The sequence below is a fragment of the Lupinus angustifolius genome, unplaced genomic scaffold (genome assembly GCF_001865875.1).
Source record: "Lupinus angustifolius cultivar Tanjil unplaced genomic scaffold, LupAngTanjil_v1.0 Scaffold_87_8, whole genome shotgun sequence".
Lineage (NCBI taxonomy): Eukaryota > Viridiplantae > Streptophyta > Magnoliopsida > Fabales > Fabaceae > Lupinus > Lupinus angustifolius.
This window is the reverse complement of record NW_017724316.1, coordinates 1-17,239: the sequence shown is the minus strand read 5'-3', so window position 1 is coordinate 17,239 and position 17,239 is coordinate 1. Positions and strand designations below refer to the sequence as shown.

At 32.1% G+C, this 17,239-nt stretch overlaps 1 protein-coding gene across 1 annotated transcript; it reads right to left on the bottom strand.

Moving 5' to 3' along the window:
* Positions 1-1,170: 1,170 nt before the first annotated feature.
* LOC109339651 (nuclear pore complex protein NUP155-like) lies at positions 1,171-11,411 on the bottom strand. The gene is made up of 13 exons (XM_019577123.1): positions 11,038-11,411; positions 10,537-10,706; positions 10,006-10,132; positions 8,426-8,688; positions 6,251-7,901; positions 5,959-6,171; positions 5,570-5,817; positions 5,072-5,486; positions 4,676-4,866; positions 3,663-4,014; positions 2,529-2,747; positions 2,028-2,353; positions 1,171-1,391 (listed from the first exon to the last, which is right to left on the bottom strand). The coding sequence occupies exons 1-13, from the start codon at positions 11,194-11,196 to the stop codon at positions 1,274-1,276; spliced, it is 4,452 nt and encodes a 1,483-aa protein (XP_019432668.1). The 5' UTR covers positions 11,197-11,411; the 3' UTR covers positions 1,171-1,273.
* Positions 11,412-17,239: the final 5,828 nt, after the last annotated feature.

Genomic DNA, 17,239 nt, shown 5'->3' with positions numbered 1-17,239 from the left:
ATAATTAATTCTGATTCCCTCATTTATTGCTACACTTATTGCTCTAACTTCTCTCTTATTTACTCTCCTTATCTCTCTAGAATACTCTACTGACTTGATCGTCGGAGAACCTTTTCAGGTACTTCCCCTGACGGGTCTAGACGATAATCCGACCGAGTCACCTGATCTCCTACATTCTACCGGACATACTCTACCGATCATTCATCCTCCGCTTCTGAATATCCTCTCTTAACAGTAAAGAGCAGTGGTCAAGTGGGAAGGATGAAGAGTTTAGAGAGTAGAATGATAAAGAAGTTAAAAGTTCACATCTCACTAGCCATAAAATATTGACATTTGTTTATAAATATTCTCCCAACAACGATTTTTTCCTCCCACAACACAATAGCATAAATCCAACTCATTTGGTTTGACAAACAAGACATTTTTTTCTCTGATCACTGATAGATTATATCGTACTAGCTCAAAAGGCTCTCTCAATCCTCTAAAACCATTGCTTCATAGTCATATATGGGTGCCTAATCCCATATTATTAGCTTACTTGTTATTGACCTTCCATTTTGGTTCAGTTTGCATTAATGAGTTTTATGATTGAAATTGTTCATAGTCACCCAATGCTATTCACCTTTAATTGAATATATAATTAAATCTATTCACCTTTAATTGAATATATAATTAAATCAAAGGTATCAAAATTGAATGAGCCGTGTCATGTTTCAAGTCCAGCAGTTTGGATTAGGCGTTGCTCTATTCAATTATAAGCAAAAAGTTTTATATAGAAGTGTAAAGAGTCAACCATGTTAATATACAGTCAATACAATATCCACATTTAATTGTTATACTTATATTTAAAATAACTACGGTTAATTATAAACAACAGATGTTGAAATCACAGTGTAAAAAACTTAGTCATACATCTTTTTTCTCATGATTAATTAGAATTTAACTTAAAATTATTACTATGGGGAGATCAGATACCCCAAATTTCCACCATTCCACCATTTTGTTTTAATTGATTATCCCACTTTTTATATCGAATTTTATTACCACTTGGTTGATACTTCCAAATAACCATGCAGCAGCTTACAAAATTAAGCTGAATATAGAACATGAGATATGATATTCTTAATTTTTGCACAAATGGGTTAAGGAGAAAAAAAAGGAAAAGGAAAATAAGATAGCATGATCACATCCAATATGAAAATAAGAAACTTCTTATTTGAAAATAATTATATGACAAGAACAATTGATACAACACTATATATTGGAACAAAGATCAAAATCGATCAAATGAATGTGGACTTATAAGGGACTCTTCAAGTTCTCTAAAGCCTCTGTAGACAACATCTGTTTGGTTCTGTGGAAGGGCTAACCTCCGCACTTCAGTCATATACCTGAATGCAATAAATCAACCATATCAAAACATCACTTTGACATAAATAATGGACCTAAACAAACCGATATAAATAATATACAACAACATCCAAGCCTTTTTCCTAACGGTCAGATTCACTATATTGATCAAGCAATGTCATTGTGTCTATTATTTTTGCTATAGTTATCCCTGGTCTCTCTCTACTCTTATGATTGAGCTATCCTTTATCTAATCTACTCTTCTTTTACTTCCCAAAGCTACTCTAGACACATGTCTAAACAACCTAAAATGGAATTCTAATATTTTGTGCCATAAGTTTTACTCTCACTTTCTCTCTAATGTATCTATCGTGTCTAGTGTATCCAATATCTCCTCATTCAATACAACATTTTCATATTTGCTACATTGAGTAAATTTTCTTGCTGCCGATAAAAAAACGAGTATATTTTCTTGCTAGTATTTAACCACTCAACATTCAGTCCTATAAAAACTAATAACAATTAAAAAATGGAAAATCTGAGCTCTCAGCTAATTTCCAACATATATTGGGATTTGGGATCAAGGAACAGATGCAAAGGCTCCTATTGATAAATATTATGCCTACAAGAAATGCTAATAGAAAACAAGATAATAAACAAAAGTATAGAGAACCAACCTGTTTGCAGAACTAGTTATCTTATCCCGAACTCCTTGGCTAGCAACTGTTCGTTCCAACGAGAATCCTCCCCCAAGTATTAGGGGAGACCCAGTGGCACCAGTTACCACCCTATGTGAATATACAGACATGGCCCACTCGCGGAGTATCACGAGGACGGATCTCAGCATACGTAATCTAAGATTTGGTGAAGACAAAATAACACCATTTGAAAACAGTTGATCATATGTGTTCAATACAGGTTCAGCTGCACCCTTACAAGCACCAAGAAGGGATCTTGCAACATCTTCATCTCCAACGGTTTCAACTCCTGAACTTAACCTCTCCTACAGAAATTTAAAACATACATACACAGTTCATAAGACGAATAATTCTAACAAATCCTGCTTGCCTAAAATAAAGGTGTTCTAGAGAGAAAAGAGGGAGACAATAATAAAATATAAATTGGCATTAACATTCAAAACAACTATGTAAGTTTTACACAAATTTGGGAATACATACCAGTCCAGCCTTCTCTAGATGAAGACAAATAGCGTCAAGTGGTAAAATACCTCCATCACCCGGATAAATGTGGGGCCCGACCCTCTTTACTACTGAGCAAGCTTCAGCGATGCCGCCTCTTGAAATAGCTTGATCAATAAGTCTAGCCCATGTTTCTCTGACAACATTGCTGTCAGCACCACCAGAATAATTGGCAAAGTACAGCATTTCCAGGCATATCTAAAAGAAAAGTAGGAGAGGAAGAACTGTTAACGATTTTATAAAGTTCTCAAATTTGACACAGTTATGGCAATCTTTTCAACAAGAATAACACTTAATCACAAACTATCAACAGTGGCAGATACAACTAAATCTATAATGCTTCATTTGGTTTGACAGGAAAGGAAAGGAAAGAGAAAGGATTTGACAGAAGAAGTAGCACAACTTCCTTGCATCTAGTTTAGTACCATCAGATTATTGGAAGAAAAAGGTGACACATAATTGTCAATATATTTCATGGTTTGATGTTTAAAATAAATAAATAAATTGAACCAATTAAACTAAATAAATAGAAGAAAATCAAAGGAAAACAGGAATATAAAAAATACTATTTAATAAATTGTCAAATTGCATAGAATGGGTAGTAATATTATTTTGAATTTTGAAATAATTAAATGATGGTGAGGGCCTCAAACCCCTTATTTACCCCTCTTCAAAGAAGAACATAACAATGTCGGGAGCTTAACTCATTGGCCTGATCCTTTCCCTTCTTCAGAATGACTTCAATCAAACAATGCATGAAAGTAAATTCCTCAGACACATGAACTACAGCTCAAAGACTTTGAAGGACCCCTAGTCGCATACACATTATCAAGCCCTTAAAAATATTAACTTGTGCAACGCTAATAAACAATATGAACAATTAGAAGAGAAAACTCCAAACTAGTGTAAATATAACTAAAAACATGTGAACAACCAAAAACAGAAAAACTCAGACTTTGAAGGATCCCTAATCGCTTCGCATGTTATCAAGCCCTTAAAAATATTGAACTTGTGCAGAACTAACAAGCAATGAGAACAATAAGAAGAGAAAACTCTGAACTTGTGTAAATAAAACTAAAAGCGTGTGAACAACCAAAAAGAGAAAGAACATACTTCCCATAGCTCAAAGGGAACAGCATATTCATTATATAACTGTGTTATGCTCTTTACATCTGATGATAGCTCTTTGGCCTTCTCACGTGTTGCATTTGCAAAATCAATATTAGTAGTTGAACTGTCCTCAGGAAATAAACCAATTTCCATGGAATCAGACATGCTAGGCTCAGACCTCGAAGCCGTAGCCTCCAATTCCTCTTTGATTTTAATCTGAAATCGAAGAACAGCAAGCTTCCCTTCAAGCAAGTCTAGGAATCCACTATCAATGGAACTCCGGCTAGAACCTACCAACCCATCACTATCATTTGCATTTTTTGCCTGTATTACCGCATTACTTAGGTATTGACACCTGAATTTTACAAAACAAACAAACTATTATAAGGTGTCCCAGAAAGCAATTCGAAACAATTGTAGTAATCGCAATAGATTCTAAAAGAACAATGTGAGGTCTAAAGTGGAAAGATGAAAAGCTTGAATACATGTCAAATGCAGTCTTTTGCACAATAATAGGTACAGCCTTACAACTTAGAGAATTCATGTCATCCAAAACAAATACAAAGCAGACTTTATTTAGGAATGACGGTGAACCAGTTTCAATATTTTTATACAGTCAGATCAAGTATAAGCTTTAGCACCTTTCAGTAGTGTTAATGAAAGTACAGCTTAATAAATCTATCAAGCTTCAACCTTGATTAGTGTGTATGGCATTATTTTACTTTTCTAGAAGACTAGAAATAACTAGCTTCAGAACTGCTTTGGTTTTCAATTTTATTTTCAGGGAGTGCATTTTGAACTATTCATTTCAAACACAATACCATTCTTTGCCTGGCAAAAATTCAGTATTGAAATCAAAGGTAAGCTTCAACTGTGGATAAGGGTTTACTAAATTTGGTCTATCCCAACCAGGTTTGCAGCAATATGGCGACAAAACTACTCAAAAGGCAGAAGCTTCAAAGGAAACATAAAATGAAGGAGGTAATACGGACAACAAAATTAAGAAACTGATTAACCTTTGTTCCAGATTAGGAACTCCACCAATAGAGCGCCTTTCAGCTAGCCTTAGCAATGCATGAGCAGCAAGCATATGTTGCCGCTTCAAGACATAATACTGTGCCAAAAGTTCATAATATTTGACTTCATTAGAAGTCATAGGTGCTCCTGATTGCCCCACTGGAGAAGTTGTTGCAGTCACAGCACGAACCTAGTAGACCAAAAACAAGAGGAGACCATGAAGATAATTAGAAAAACACATTTTCTCAGAAATGTTATGAAAATATGACAAGTGTGCAACATCTTCATGGAAAAACATATGCAATCAAAATTCTAATACAGTATGTGTGCCCTTCAACCAAGTGAACACCAAGCAATTGACAAATTGTTGGAGAAAAGGAGGCAAAATAAGCAACCTCGTGTATGGGTCTACGTCCAGCACTTTGCAAGAAAGGCAATAGATCAGGACCTCCATACTCTAATAATTCATTCTCAAGACCTAAATCAATCATAGCCTGGTAAAGATACTCATGGAAAATTCTGTCAGGAGATTGGACACCAAGCTGAACAATCTGGCATATGTATTTTTTCCGAGAGGCTGGATCAAGAAAAGATTCTGAAGCAGCAGATCTGATGGGAGAGCCAAATTCCCTCTGGGAAGTGTCACCTTTCAGAGACCGCAAAGCCCTGATAATTATCTCATAGCATTGTTCGCGCTGAGAAAGTGCTTGTTGTCTGACAGTTGCATCAATTTCATCATTATAAGCATCACCTGCAGGGTCGAGAGCCTGTGCCTTTTGAAGAGGTAGACGCACTACAGCTTCATAAAATCTGCACTTGGCAAGTATACTTGAGTTTCTTATCGAAAGCTCTCCAATCACAGGCCATAAAAATGGAGGGGTGAGAAAAAATACCTTAAATCCTCAAAACGTTTGCAAACAGTTCTTAAGTCTGTAGATTCTGGAACTTTACTTAAGGAATTAAATGCTTCCCTTGAAAGATTCTCCTTTTCCTCAGCATCTATAGTCACAGCTGCTCTCTCCAAAGCTTCCACAGCTAAGAAGAACTTGTAATCGGACTCTTTATAGTAGCTTGGACAACCCTCTCTTAGTCTCCTACTAATATCCTCTACAGTCCCCCTGCCATCAGGACCAGTATAATACTGGAGCAACATATGATATTACATAAAACTAAGAATTAAAGAAGGGGTATATCAAAGTTCATTTATAAAGAGAGAGAAAAGGAATGCCAATGTATAAAGTTCACAGATGAATTTTCCTACATGGTCTCCCTAAACCTTTACCTCCATTAGAACAGATATAAGTCTTGTTGCAAGACTGTCACCATCCTCGGAACAAACTAGTTGACGAAATGATAACTGAACTAATGCTTGTTGAAGGTTAGCATCAAATCCCTGAATCAGTCGAGTGACATGATGCTGCGAAAGAAGTTGAAGCAAAAACAGGGCTTCACTAGATCTAAGAAGTAACTGCCTAATGCATTCCATTGCCCTCACCTGTATCAATCAATATACTTAAATGAGAAACTACACTAATAAGGCAACCTAATGCAAAAAAATTATAAGGTAAGCCCACCTCCATGGCCGCTAATTCTGCAGGACTATATGGCAACCTTTGCCTTTTATTAGTTGTTCCGTTGCCATTGGACTCCGTATTTCGGTTATATGCACCAAATAAATTTATTACCATATTTCGATCACCAGCACCTAATGCTGAACCACTGCCATATAGAATGGAACCACTCACATCTCCTAGACCTGCTACACAGCCATAAAGTCCCCTCCTCTGGTTCCTTCTAGATCTTAAGAATTTCTCTAAAGATCGGAGTTTGAGTTCAAGGAGTTGCATAGCCCCGACAGAGAGTCTGCATAGAACTACTCCATTTTCAGATAACGTGCCTGAAGGACCTAAACTGCCTTTTACAACCATTACAGGAAGTTCCCATAGAGGGAAAAGCAATCTAGATGAACACAAACAAAGCCCTTCATGCGCACCTGAAAAAACAGGCTCAGCCTCCTGAACAACCTGCCCCATGCTAAATCCACCAGCAGCAGTTCTTGTGTTTGATAATGCACTACTGCCTTCAAGTTGTGGCATTCCAACAACTCGTGGGTCCTCAAAAACTTCAGCTGCTTTCTCAGAAATAACATTGCTAATAAGATTTTCAGAATGTACTATTCTTGCAGCTAGCATAAGGCACATTGCAGCTGCCTCGCCAGTGCCAAAACGATTGAAGAAATCCTCTAAAACTGATCTTGGAGAGTTGGACTCTAACAGCCGCCTTAGAATGTCCAGTGGCCTGTTAAAAACAATTTCCATCATGCCCATTGTGCTGAAAATGACAATCCTCCTCCTTGGTAATATATGTTGTGTTGAGAGGTCTCCCCTTGCCCAAAGCTTCCCAGGCGCCCTTTCACATGACTCCATTGAGCTCTCATAACCAGTAAACTCAATTTCTGAATATAGGGACTGCACAGTAGCTGCAGCATCTGGAAAAGGTAAAACATCTGCAACAGAAAGCATCCGGCCTTCAACTGGTAAAGAAGATACAGATTCTCGTAATGCCCGGGAACTCCTCGTATTTGTCCCTAGGTTACCTGATGGTGTTGACTGTGTGCTTGAATCCCTGTTCAAAACAAGTAGTGAAGGTATATTTGGAGGTGATGCATCTGAAAGGATAACAGTTCCAGCAGAATAATGGGCCGCCTCAACTTTCAGAGAGAGATCCTCATTCTGAGGTCTACCAGCAAGAGCCATGGCTCCAAAGGTAAGACCACCACTAACACCCCAAGGAGGAGCAGGCCTTGTTGTGACAACCTTTAAACAGCTAGGCTTGTGATGTTTGCTGTTGAACCCAGTCAAGCCTCCACTAGAAGGAGAGGTAGATAGGTACATCCTTCTGCCATCAGATAAAACAACAACAAGATGTAGCCATTTGGACTCAACGGAAGATACAGGTGATATGCAAACAATAGATGGCTTTGGAGATCGACCTGAGCCTCTAGTTCCTGCTGATTGTCTACCTCCATAATGGGCATCCTTCTGATTGACAAGATTCCTTTCTTCAGCTACTTTCTTTAATGGGCCATCACCATTTGGTCCAAGAACATAAGCCTGAAGCTTCATCTCTTCAGTTCGTGCATACAGTATCTGCCTCTCATTGTCAAAAACCATTTCAACAATGGGGTCAACAGTTGAAAAATTGAATACATTTGGAATAACCCATCTGCAAATAACAACCAACATTAAGTTACTACAGAATTAGGAAACAAACATTTAACTGGGACAAAAGATAACTTTATAAACCATTTACAAATTCCATATGCAATTCTAATATAAAAATGAATAGGAAATTATAAATAGGTGTTTTGGCTCCTTATATTTATTTTTATGTTTGACAGCTTGATCCACTATCCTTAGTTTTTTCTTCAATTTGATCCTCGTCAGACTATAACGTAAGTGATGACATGCCACTCATTGGTTGTGCCATGTCATATTCATGCCATCAGAACAGCAATATTGCTAGTGACGCATCATCACTTGTGTCAGGGTTTGTAGCAGAACTGTGATAAAGGACCACACTGGTAGACAATTTGCAAGATAGAGAGCAAATTGAAAATGAAAAAGGAAAAAAAATGGGATCAAATAAGAAAAATAAAGATAAAGGCAAGGGATCAAAGAATTAATTCAAAGTCAAGTAGCACAGTCAGTGACTTGTATACAACTTCAAGATTAAAGAGCACAAAGTACCTTGAAATTACGCTTCCTAAACCAGCAGTAATACAGGTTTTTTTGCAGCGCTTTTGCCACCCTGAACCAGACGAATAATTAATCTCATAAATGTGGCTATCACGACCAGCAAGAAAAATACGACCCTTATCAGTAGATGATACGCAAGTCATTGTAACCCCATCAGATTGTACTGTATATTCTGGCAATGGCTGTAGTGAAACTTCTGCAAATGGATCAGAGCCATCTGCTCCTCCAGAGCAGCACACTCCTACTAAGGTCAACTGATAAAAAGAAAGTCGTAAGAAACAATACTGCTTCCCACACAAGGAGATCTGGAAATAACATACTGCACATGGTCCATAGGAAACACTCATAGAAAACTCTCGACCGATGAAAGAAAAAGATCGTATAACATATTCTTAAACAATGCTAAGCAGAATATATGGAATATCAAACAAAACCATTCCATTAAAGTATATAAACATTTTGCAAAAGAATTATGTTTTAAGAACACCAATAATGTGAACATCTCATTTACTACCTAACTTAAAAGCAGGAAGGTGCCACAACAAGTCAACAACCAAACTGGAATTTGGATTGGTTTTTCTTTATGGTAGATAAATTCAGACACTATTCCTTGTTTTTTTATGTTAGTGGTTATGCTTTTGGAATTTTCGTAAGGGGATTTTACTCGTAGTTGTACAGTAGAATTTAAGAATCTTGTGCATTGATAATATTTGTTTACATTTTCCACTTACCCTCTGGTCTTTTTTTATTATCCTAATATTTCCCTCTCTTTTTCATTATCCTGAATATTTCTTTAGTTATTTAGTGAAAAATGCTTTAGTTGCTGGTAGTGAATTATCAAAGGAAAAGTTAACTGGCTATAGTTTAGCTGTCATCCTTGAAGTAATCCTCCAGGTTCCGAGGAAAATAGTAACCTTAACGTTGGCTACACAACAACATATCAATAAGGACACTTTTCCCATACCGAAACTGAAATTGAACTCTTCTAATCCCCTTTCTACTCTTGAATAAGGACTCAAACAGTGAGCAATTTTCTCCATGATGGCCACATATCAATGGAAGTGAAGCCCCAATATGATCCTAAATTTGACAAATGACACCCCTCCATGGACACAATCCTTACATACAATTTTTTGTTTCTTTCTTTTTACTTATAAAATACAGAACAGTATACTGAAACCACCGCATTAACTGAGCCAAAATTATAATTTATCCAACCATTTTATCAAATATTGAATGCAACTAGAAATAAAAACAAAAATAATCCGAATTCTAAGTGGATAACCATGTACATATGATCTTTATCAATGCTAATTGGAAAAGTCTAGGGAAAGTGGCTATTTTTGCTTGATAGCCAGCAACGCAAGGTACTCTTCAACCACACATAGTGAGAACCCAACAAAAACACATTGAAGTATCTATCCAACGATTAAGAAATGCTCGATTTAAAGGAAGAATATATCATTCTTGAATGAACAGCATGCAGATTCAAGTCAAAAGAACTGTTAATATGAATAGAAAACCTACACATAGAATGCTGCTTAGGTGCCAAAACATAAAATGGTTAGTACCTCAACAGGTGTCGCTAAAACCAAAAGGTATTGGATAGCTTCAACAAAAACACCAGGTTTTGATTTTGCAAGACCAACAGCACAAATAGCTTGTTCCTCTCCGCTATATTCAGGACATTGACCATCCCTAAGGAAGCAGCAATGTTAGATTAGAAGCAACACAGCACGTATACATATCAGTTTCACTGAATAGCTTTGAAGGTTTTAAGTTAGAGTATGATATCGATAAAAATAATTTAGCCCCCAAAAACAACCCCTCCCCGATTTTTTGTACATTAAATAAACAGCCAAAATAATAATCAAACATAAACAGTATATCACAAATCAAGAGTTTAAATAGAAAATCAAAGAAACAAGATGCATAGTACGTTATCCGTGCAACATTTATACAATAATTGCTCAAAACTAAAAGCTTAAACTATTGCGAGAGTAACAAGACCAGCTTTCATTGAAAATATTAGCAAGGGACATGTCTACTCTCAGCATTTAAACTAGGCAGAATCCAAAGCTATCTTTACGGTACTTACTTACCACTTATCAAAACGCCAAAGAAACAATGAATTGTCGACAGATGCCCATGCCCTACGTATTTCGGGAAATATTCCACAAAAAGCAGTTCCTTCCCCACCGGCTGCATTGTACCTTTCAATGAGTACAGGGGGCAGCTCCCATGTATTTGCAACCTCAATTGAAGGGGGCCACTGAAACCAAACCGAATAACACAATAAAATGAGTGAAACTGAACCCCCTAACCCTACTAATTAAAAACACTGCATTGCCATTATGACAGTATACCCAAATGCCTGAACTCTCCCACAGGAATATGACTTATTCACATAAAATTAAACACACTAATGAAATAAGTGAACTAAAAATGCGACCCAGTGCACGAGATTCCAGATACCGAGGTCTCGGGAAAAAAGGTGCCGCCTTAGCGTTGCAAATGAACAGACTGTTTCCGGAATTTAAACTTATGACCTGGACAAACAACTTCATTATTATGCCGAGACTCGCTCGATTAAAGGTGCTTACCTCCTTGGGGCTAGTGGAATAAGGATGGCTAGTGTATCTAGAAGCTTCTAGGGATTCTTCAAGGTCAATATGAGAGGAAAGTTCGCGAGCAATGCGATCAGTGACAACGAGACCAGCATTGGTGACATCACGCATCACGATTTCTTCTTCCCACGACATATCTTAGTGCTTATTACAATTGGAAACTGCTTCAAGGTGGAGAATGGGTGAGTGGTGAAATTGAAGAAGATGGATTGAAATGGGGAAAATTTTGAAATTCGAAGAAGAGTGGGAGAAAGTGCGAAGTGGAAATGAGATTTAGGGTTTTGAGAGGAGAGTTTCGTAATTTTAAAATGGCGGGGCAGTAAAAGCTGCTTGTTTTTTTTGTTTTTTTGTTGCTTCTTGACCATCCAAAAAAAATGGAATAAATTAGCTGAAACTAGCTTAAACATAGCTTATATTTTAGGTGATTAGGAGTAACATATAGTATCTTAAGATTAATATATAGAGATATAAATATACTTTAGGAGTGTAACATGTTTAAACTATAAAATTAATGAAACCGAACTGAACTAAACCATAAAATTTGGTTTGGTTTAGTTTTACGGCTCTGTTCAATTATTTTTGTAAGAAAACATTTATATTCAGTTCGGTTCTTAGTTTTAAAAATTTAGGAACTGTTAAAACCGAATTAAACCACATAATAAAGAAATAGATACTAGGAAATGATATTGTATTATTGTTTAAATTCTTCAGCCAATTTTGTAATTAAATTATCAATTTTGTATGAATTATAGTGTTATATGTGTTAATAATTATGAATTGTAAATATATATATATATATATATATATATATATATTATTACAAATTGTGGATTGTATTATTATATTTGTGATCATTTACTTTTTTCCCATAAATTATATAATTGTTATATGTATTACTAACCAACAATTATGAGTATTAATTTTTGTACTCATATATACGATTCATTTTTTATAATAATATTAATATTTTCTTTTTTATAAACACAAATTTCTCCTATAATAAAATTTAAATTTCCAGATTTTTTATAAAAAATAAGAAAAATTGTGGAACTGAACTATTGAAGAGTGGTTTGTTCGGTTAATGTAGTTAAACTTGTAATTAATTGAGCTACACTGAACCATATATTTGTGTTTATTTTCATCACTAAAATAGACAAAATTAAAATCGAACTAAACTTTTACACTCATAAATATTCTATTATATTATAAGAAAAATGAATGTCATTTCTTGATGATTTATAAGATAATATATCAATTTTCACTTATAAACTTGAATTATTTTATGGTTGAATTAAGAAGGGTATATGCTCGGCCGACGCAGATCTATTCAGGGGAAAGAGGGAGCAATTGCCCCAAATTTAAAAAAAAACTGGTAAGTTTTTTTAATACAATTACTCTGTATACTTTATTAAAATATTTATTTTACCCTACAAGCTAGTGTTTAAATTAAAACCTGATTTATCAATTTTGAACGGCACACATTATTGATAAATAATTCTATTATTCTTTTCATATTGTAATACAAAGCCACACAATATTATAGACTTATAGCAATAACAAAAAATCAACATTGCACCTTTGAGAGTACATTTTTTAATGTGCTTTTCTCACCCCAAAAATTTGTTACATGATTCTCCTCATGCCCACGAATTCATATACTTTTTGTAAGTTATTTTCGTCAATACTTTTTTATGCAATATTCTTATTTGCTCAATTGATAATTCAGTATTGCAGTATTATTATGTCATATTGGGGTGCAGTTATAGATATTGTTGACATATTCTGAATTTCTATTATAATATATATTGATTGAGTCATTAATCAATATTAATTTCTTATTGATAACATTAATATTTATATTGAAAATAAAATAACTGAAATTTTTAGAGTTGATTCAATCATCAATGAGTTTAAGTTGACAATTTAAATGAATACATATTTTTTTAATATCTTTAGTTATTAACTAGCGAGTTACCCGTGCATTTGCACGGGGTAGTATTTCTTGTCGCATGGTTAAGAACATACATATTTTTTGTCTCTCTAAGTATAAGAAAGAACTTAAAATTTTCTTATTTTGAAATTGATATATCCTTCAAAATTCAATGTTCCTCGTTGTTCAACTTGACAAAGTTTAAATATATATAATATCATAGTATGAAAGAACTTAATTTTATGATGTGGAAAAACTAACAATTGTAAATGAGTTTAAAAATTGATGAGTTAATAAGCTGAATATATGGCCCTCATTAGCATGACACATATCAATAGAATCAGATTTGTTGTGTTCTTTTTCATCACCTAATATTATTAAGTTTAAAAATACTTGCATCAACAACGTAATAACTGATTGAATTGGAATATAAATATTTTTACTTGGAATTAAACTCAAAACAGACTCATTTATTTGATCAATAATTTCAATAGTTGATTCAAGTATTGTCCTTGTTTCTAAAAACTTTTCATTTTTTAGTGATCTTCTAAACTTGGATAAATACTATGAACTATGATATCTATTAGATTATCAAAATTAACAAATGTATATATCATTAGATAGGGAATGACGTAGTTATGAGAATTGTAAAAAAAATATATAACTCTAACTAATACAGGTCAATGTTATTATATTTTCTGTTGAAGAGATTATGTACAATAATTAATAGTTTATTATAATATTTTAAAATTGTAACATTGTCTTGATTATATGTTTTCATCCGTACAATTTTTACACAAGAATATTTTAATGATCTATAAGGAATGATAGATGATACATAAAATGATTAAATGATATTAATTGATAACATTTTAAAATTTATTTAAATATGTAATTATTACATATTTCATTTACTATATTTAAAATATCTTTTCAGTTTCATAACAAATTTAATACATAAATTTAGGGTAAAAATTAAATCATCATAATTAATGCCAATAATTCATTAATTATAGAAAAAGAAGCATTTGAGAACTATCAAGTTTTCTTTTTCATTAATATTAAAAATGATTAATTTTATGAAATAAATTAAATATCATCAAATTTCTTCATTAATTATAATATTATAGTTCATTCTATTAATACTACGATTGAATTTCTAATATTAACGCACTTTAATGATATTAAATAAGAACATTTTAATATCTATTTAAATAATTAGTATTAAATATTATTATTTTTATGAAATAAATTCACTATTTATAATTTTTTAGCAAGACAGAATAACAACAAAGTTCCTTATTAATTATAATATAATAGCTCATTCTTTCTACTAGTACTAAGATTAGATTTATGTTATTTATATTTTTTAAAATGATTAAATAATATTAATTGTGAATGTTTTAAGATCTATTTAAATTCATAATTACTACATATTTCATTCATTATTTTTAAAACATATTTTTTAAAGTTTCATAACAACTTTAAAATATAATTTTTGAATAAAAACAAAATCATTGTTTTTTTATTGGCAGTGGTTATGATGTTAGTATTTTTGTGGGCGATACTCGAACCTTCAATCTCATTCACTCCAACCATAACCATCAAACTACCTTATAATTCATTTTTTATTTTATTTTGAATTTGCTATGGGGTGTGAACCCACAACATCATTCATTATATTTCTTAAACTTTATCACTTTAATCATCATATCACCTTATGACTCACCATCCTTGTTATATATTTGTTAATATTCATTAATTACGTTATATATTCCATAATTGTTACGAAGATTCCTTATATATTCTATAATTGTTCTGATAATTTACTATTATAGTTTTTAATTTTCTTAATCTACTATCATTAATATTTTGTTTATGTTATATTTCATATTGTTATTATTATAATATAGCAATTGTAAAATATAATTATAAATTTATTAATTACATTATATATTCTATAATTGTTACAAAGATTCCTTATATATTACATTATTTTGTAATTGGTCCTCAAATTTGTATTATATTTTTGTAACTGATACAAAAAATTCCAAGTGTTCTATTTCTTCATGAGTTTCGAATCATATGTTATAATTCTATCAATTTATATTCATAATGAGAATTGCTTAAAATTTGGAAATCATAAATAATTTAAACAAAATATATTTCCTATTGTTACTATTATATTGCAATTGTAAAATTTAATTATAAATTCTTTATATACTCCTTAATTATATTATATATTCCATAATTGTTACGAAGATTCGTTGTATATTCCTTAATTTAGTTTTTCTTTCTAATATGTCATGGTTTATGTTGTTAATTGATTCTTTCCATTTTTGTAACTAATCCACATATTTATACACTATTTTTGTAACTGATACACTATTATGTTTCTTCATTAGTTTTGAATCATACGTTATAATTCTACAAATTTATAGCCATAATGAGCATTGCTTAAAATTTGAAAATTATAAATAATTTAAATAAAATATAAATTCAATCTATTGGTTATCACAATAAAATTCATTAGTTATATTTCTACAAATTTATCTCCATAATGAGGAATGCCTAAAATTTGGAAATCATAAATAATTTAAATAAAATATAAATCCAATAAAAATAAAGATATTATTCTTCTCCATATATGGGAATGTCAAAAAATCCAGAAGCAAAGAACAAATATATTATATTATGTTGTTGGCAGCCCAAATGATACAAATTTTTAAGTAAACAATAAAATAAAGTAATGGTGTTTAAATAAAATTTCCAAAAAACACAAATATTGAGTTAAAATGAGTATATTAAACAATATATATATATATATTAAAAATCATCAAATAGAGAAAATAAAATACAAAATCTACAAGTAAGAGAATAACTAACCATGAAACAAAAAATGAAGGTATGAGTAACTAATTATGATTCTTACCTTATTTTAGAGATGATACAATATAGGTGTTTCTGAAACATGCAAAACAAGAAAATTAAAATGGTGATTCTTTGAATAAAAATTGTATAAGTAAAATAAGAGATGCATAGAGAGAAAATTAACCTGCAAAAATATTTTAAGTGAGAACCAAACTACAAAGAAAGAGAAAAAATAATAAAAGTAAGATAACATGAAGAGATAAATATATTAATAACAAAAATAAATATAATATTGTAAGTGAATGTATATAAATGGAGATTGAGTATATATCATAGGTTTTGAAGGTTTGGTCTTCCTTGAGGAAGATACATTTGCTTATCATACGCTAAGGAAGAGAAAGGTTGGAAGAACAGATCTACAAAACAATGAAACCAATGAGAATATATATACAAAATAAGGAAATCAATGAAAAAACAACAAAAAAATCAATGATAAAAATAAGAACAGATCTGTAAGATAAAATTATATCTTCAAAATAAACAAAAAGATCAATAAAAATGTACTTTAAATATCAGATTTACAAAATAAGAATAGATCTACAAAACAAATAAAAAATGCACTTTAAAGAGAACGATTGGAGGAAAAGAAAAGGACGATGATGAAGAGACATAATGAAATGAAACCATAGAAAATGAATTGTTGGGAGAGAAAGATTGTTGGAACTTGGAAGAGAAAGAGAAAGTCATAGACCTCAATAACAATTCAAATGCAATTTAAGGTGTAGTCATAAAAAATGCAATAATTATTTATTAAATTATTACTATAATTAAGAAAAAGCAAATATAGTATAGAAATATACATATGATTACCATGAAACCATTCAGGAGGGAAAAATGAAGGAGAATGTGACATGTGGCAAATGATAAGGTGGTAGGAGTTATTTTTTGTATATAGGTAAAAACCATTTAGGAGAGAGAAAAACGAATGAGAAGGTGACATGTGACAAATGATAAGGTGATAGAAGTTTTTTTTGTTATATAGGTAATAGATAGATTAATGTTATTTAGAATTAAGAGGAAATATGTATTTGAGTTACTCATGTGTTCCGACCTTACAAGTTTAGTCCCTCAAAAATTGAAAAGGTTGTATGTGAGTTAAATTAGTCCATTTTAGGATCAAATTAGTCTTTATCAAGTGTTGTAAAACATGTTAAAAAAATTTATGATCATTTTGGATTCTTAATTTTTAGACGGACCAAACTAGTAAGGTTGAAAAACACTAAGGACTAGAATTAGTATTTACTCTATAATTAATATGTTGTTTTAAAACGTTGAAACAATTATATATATATATATATATATATATATATGTTAATA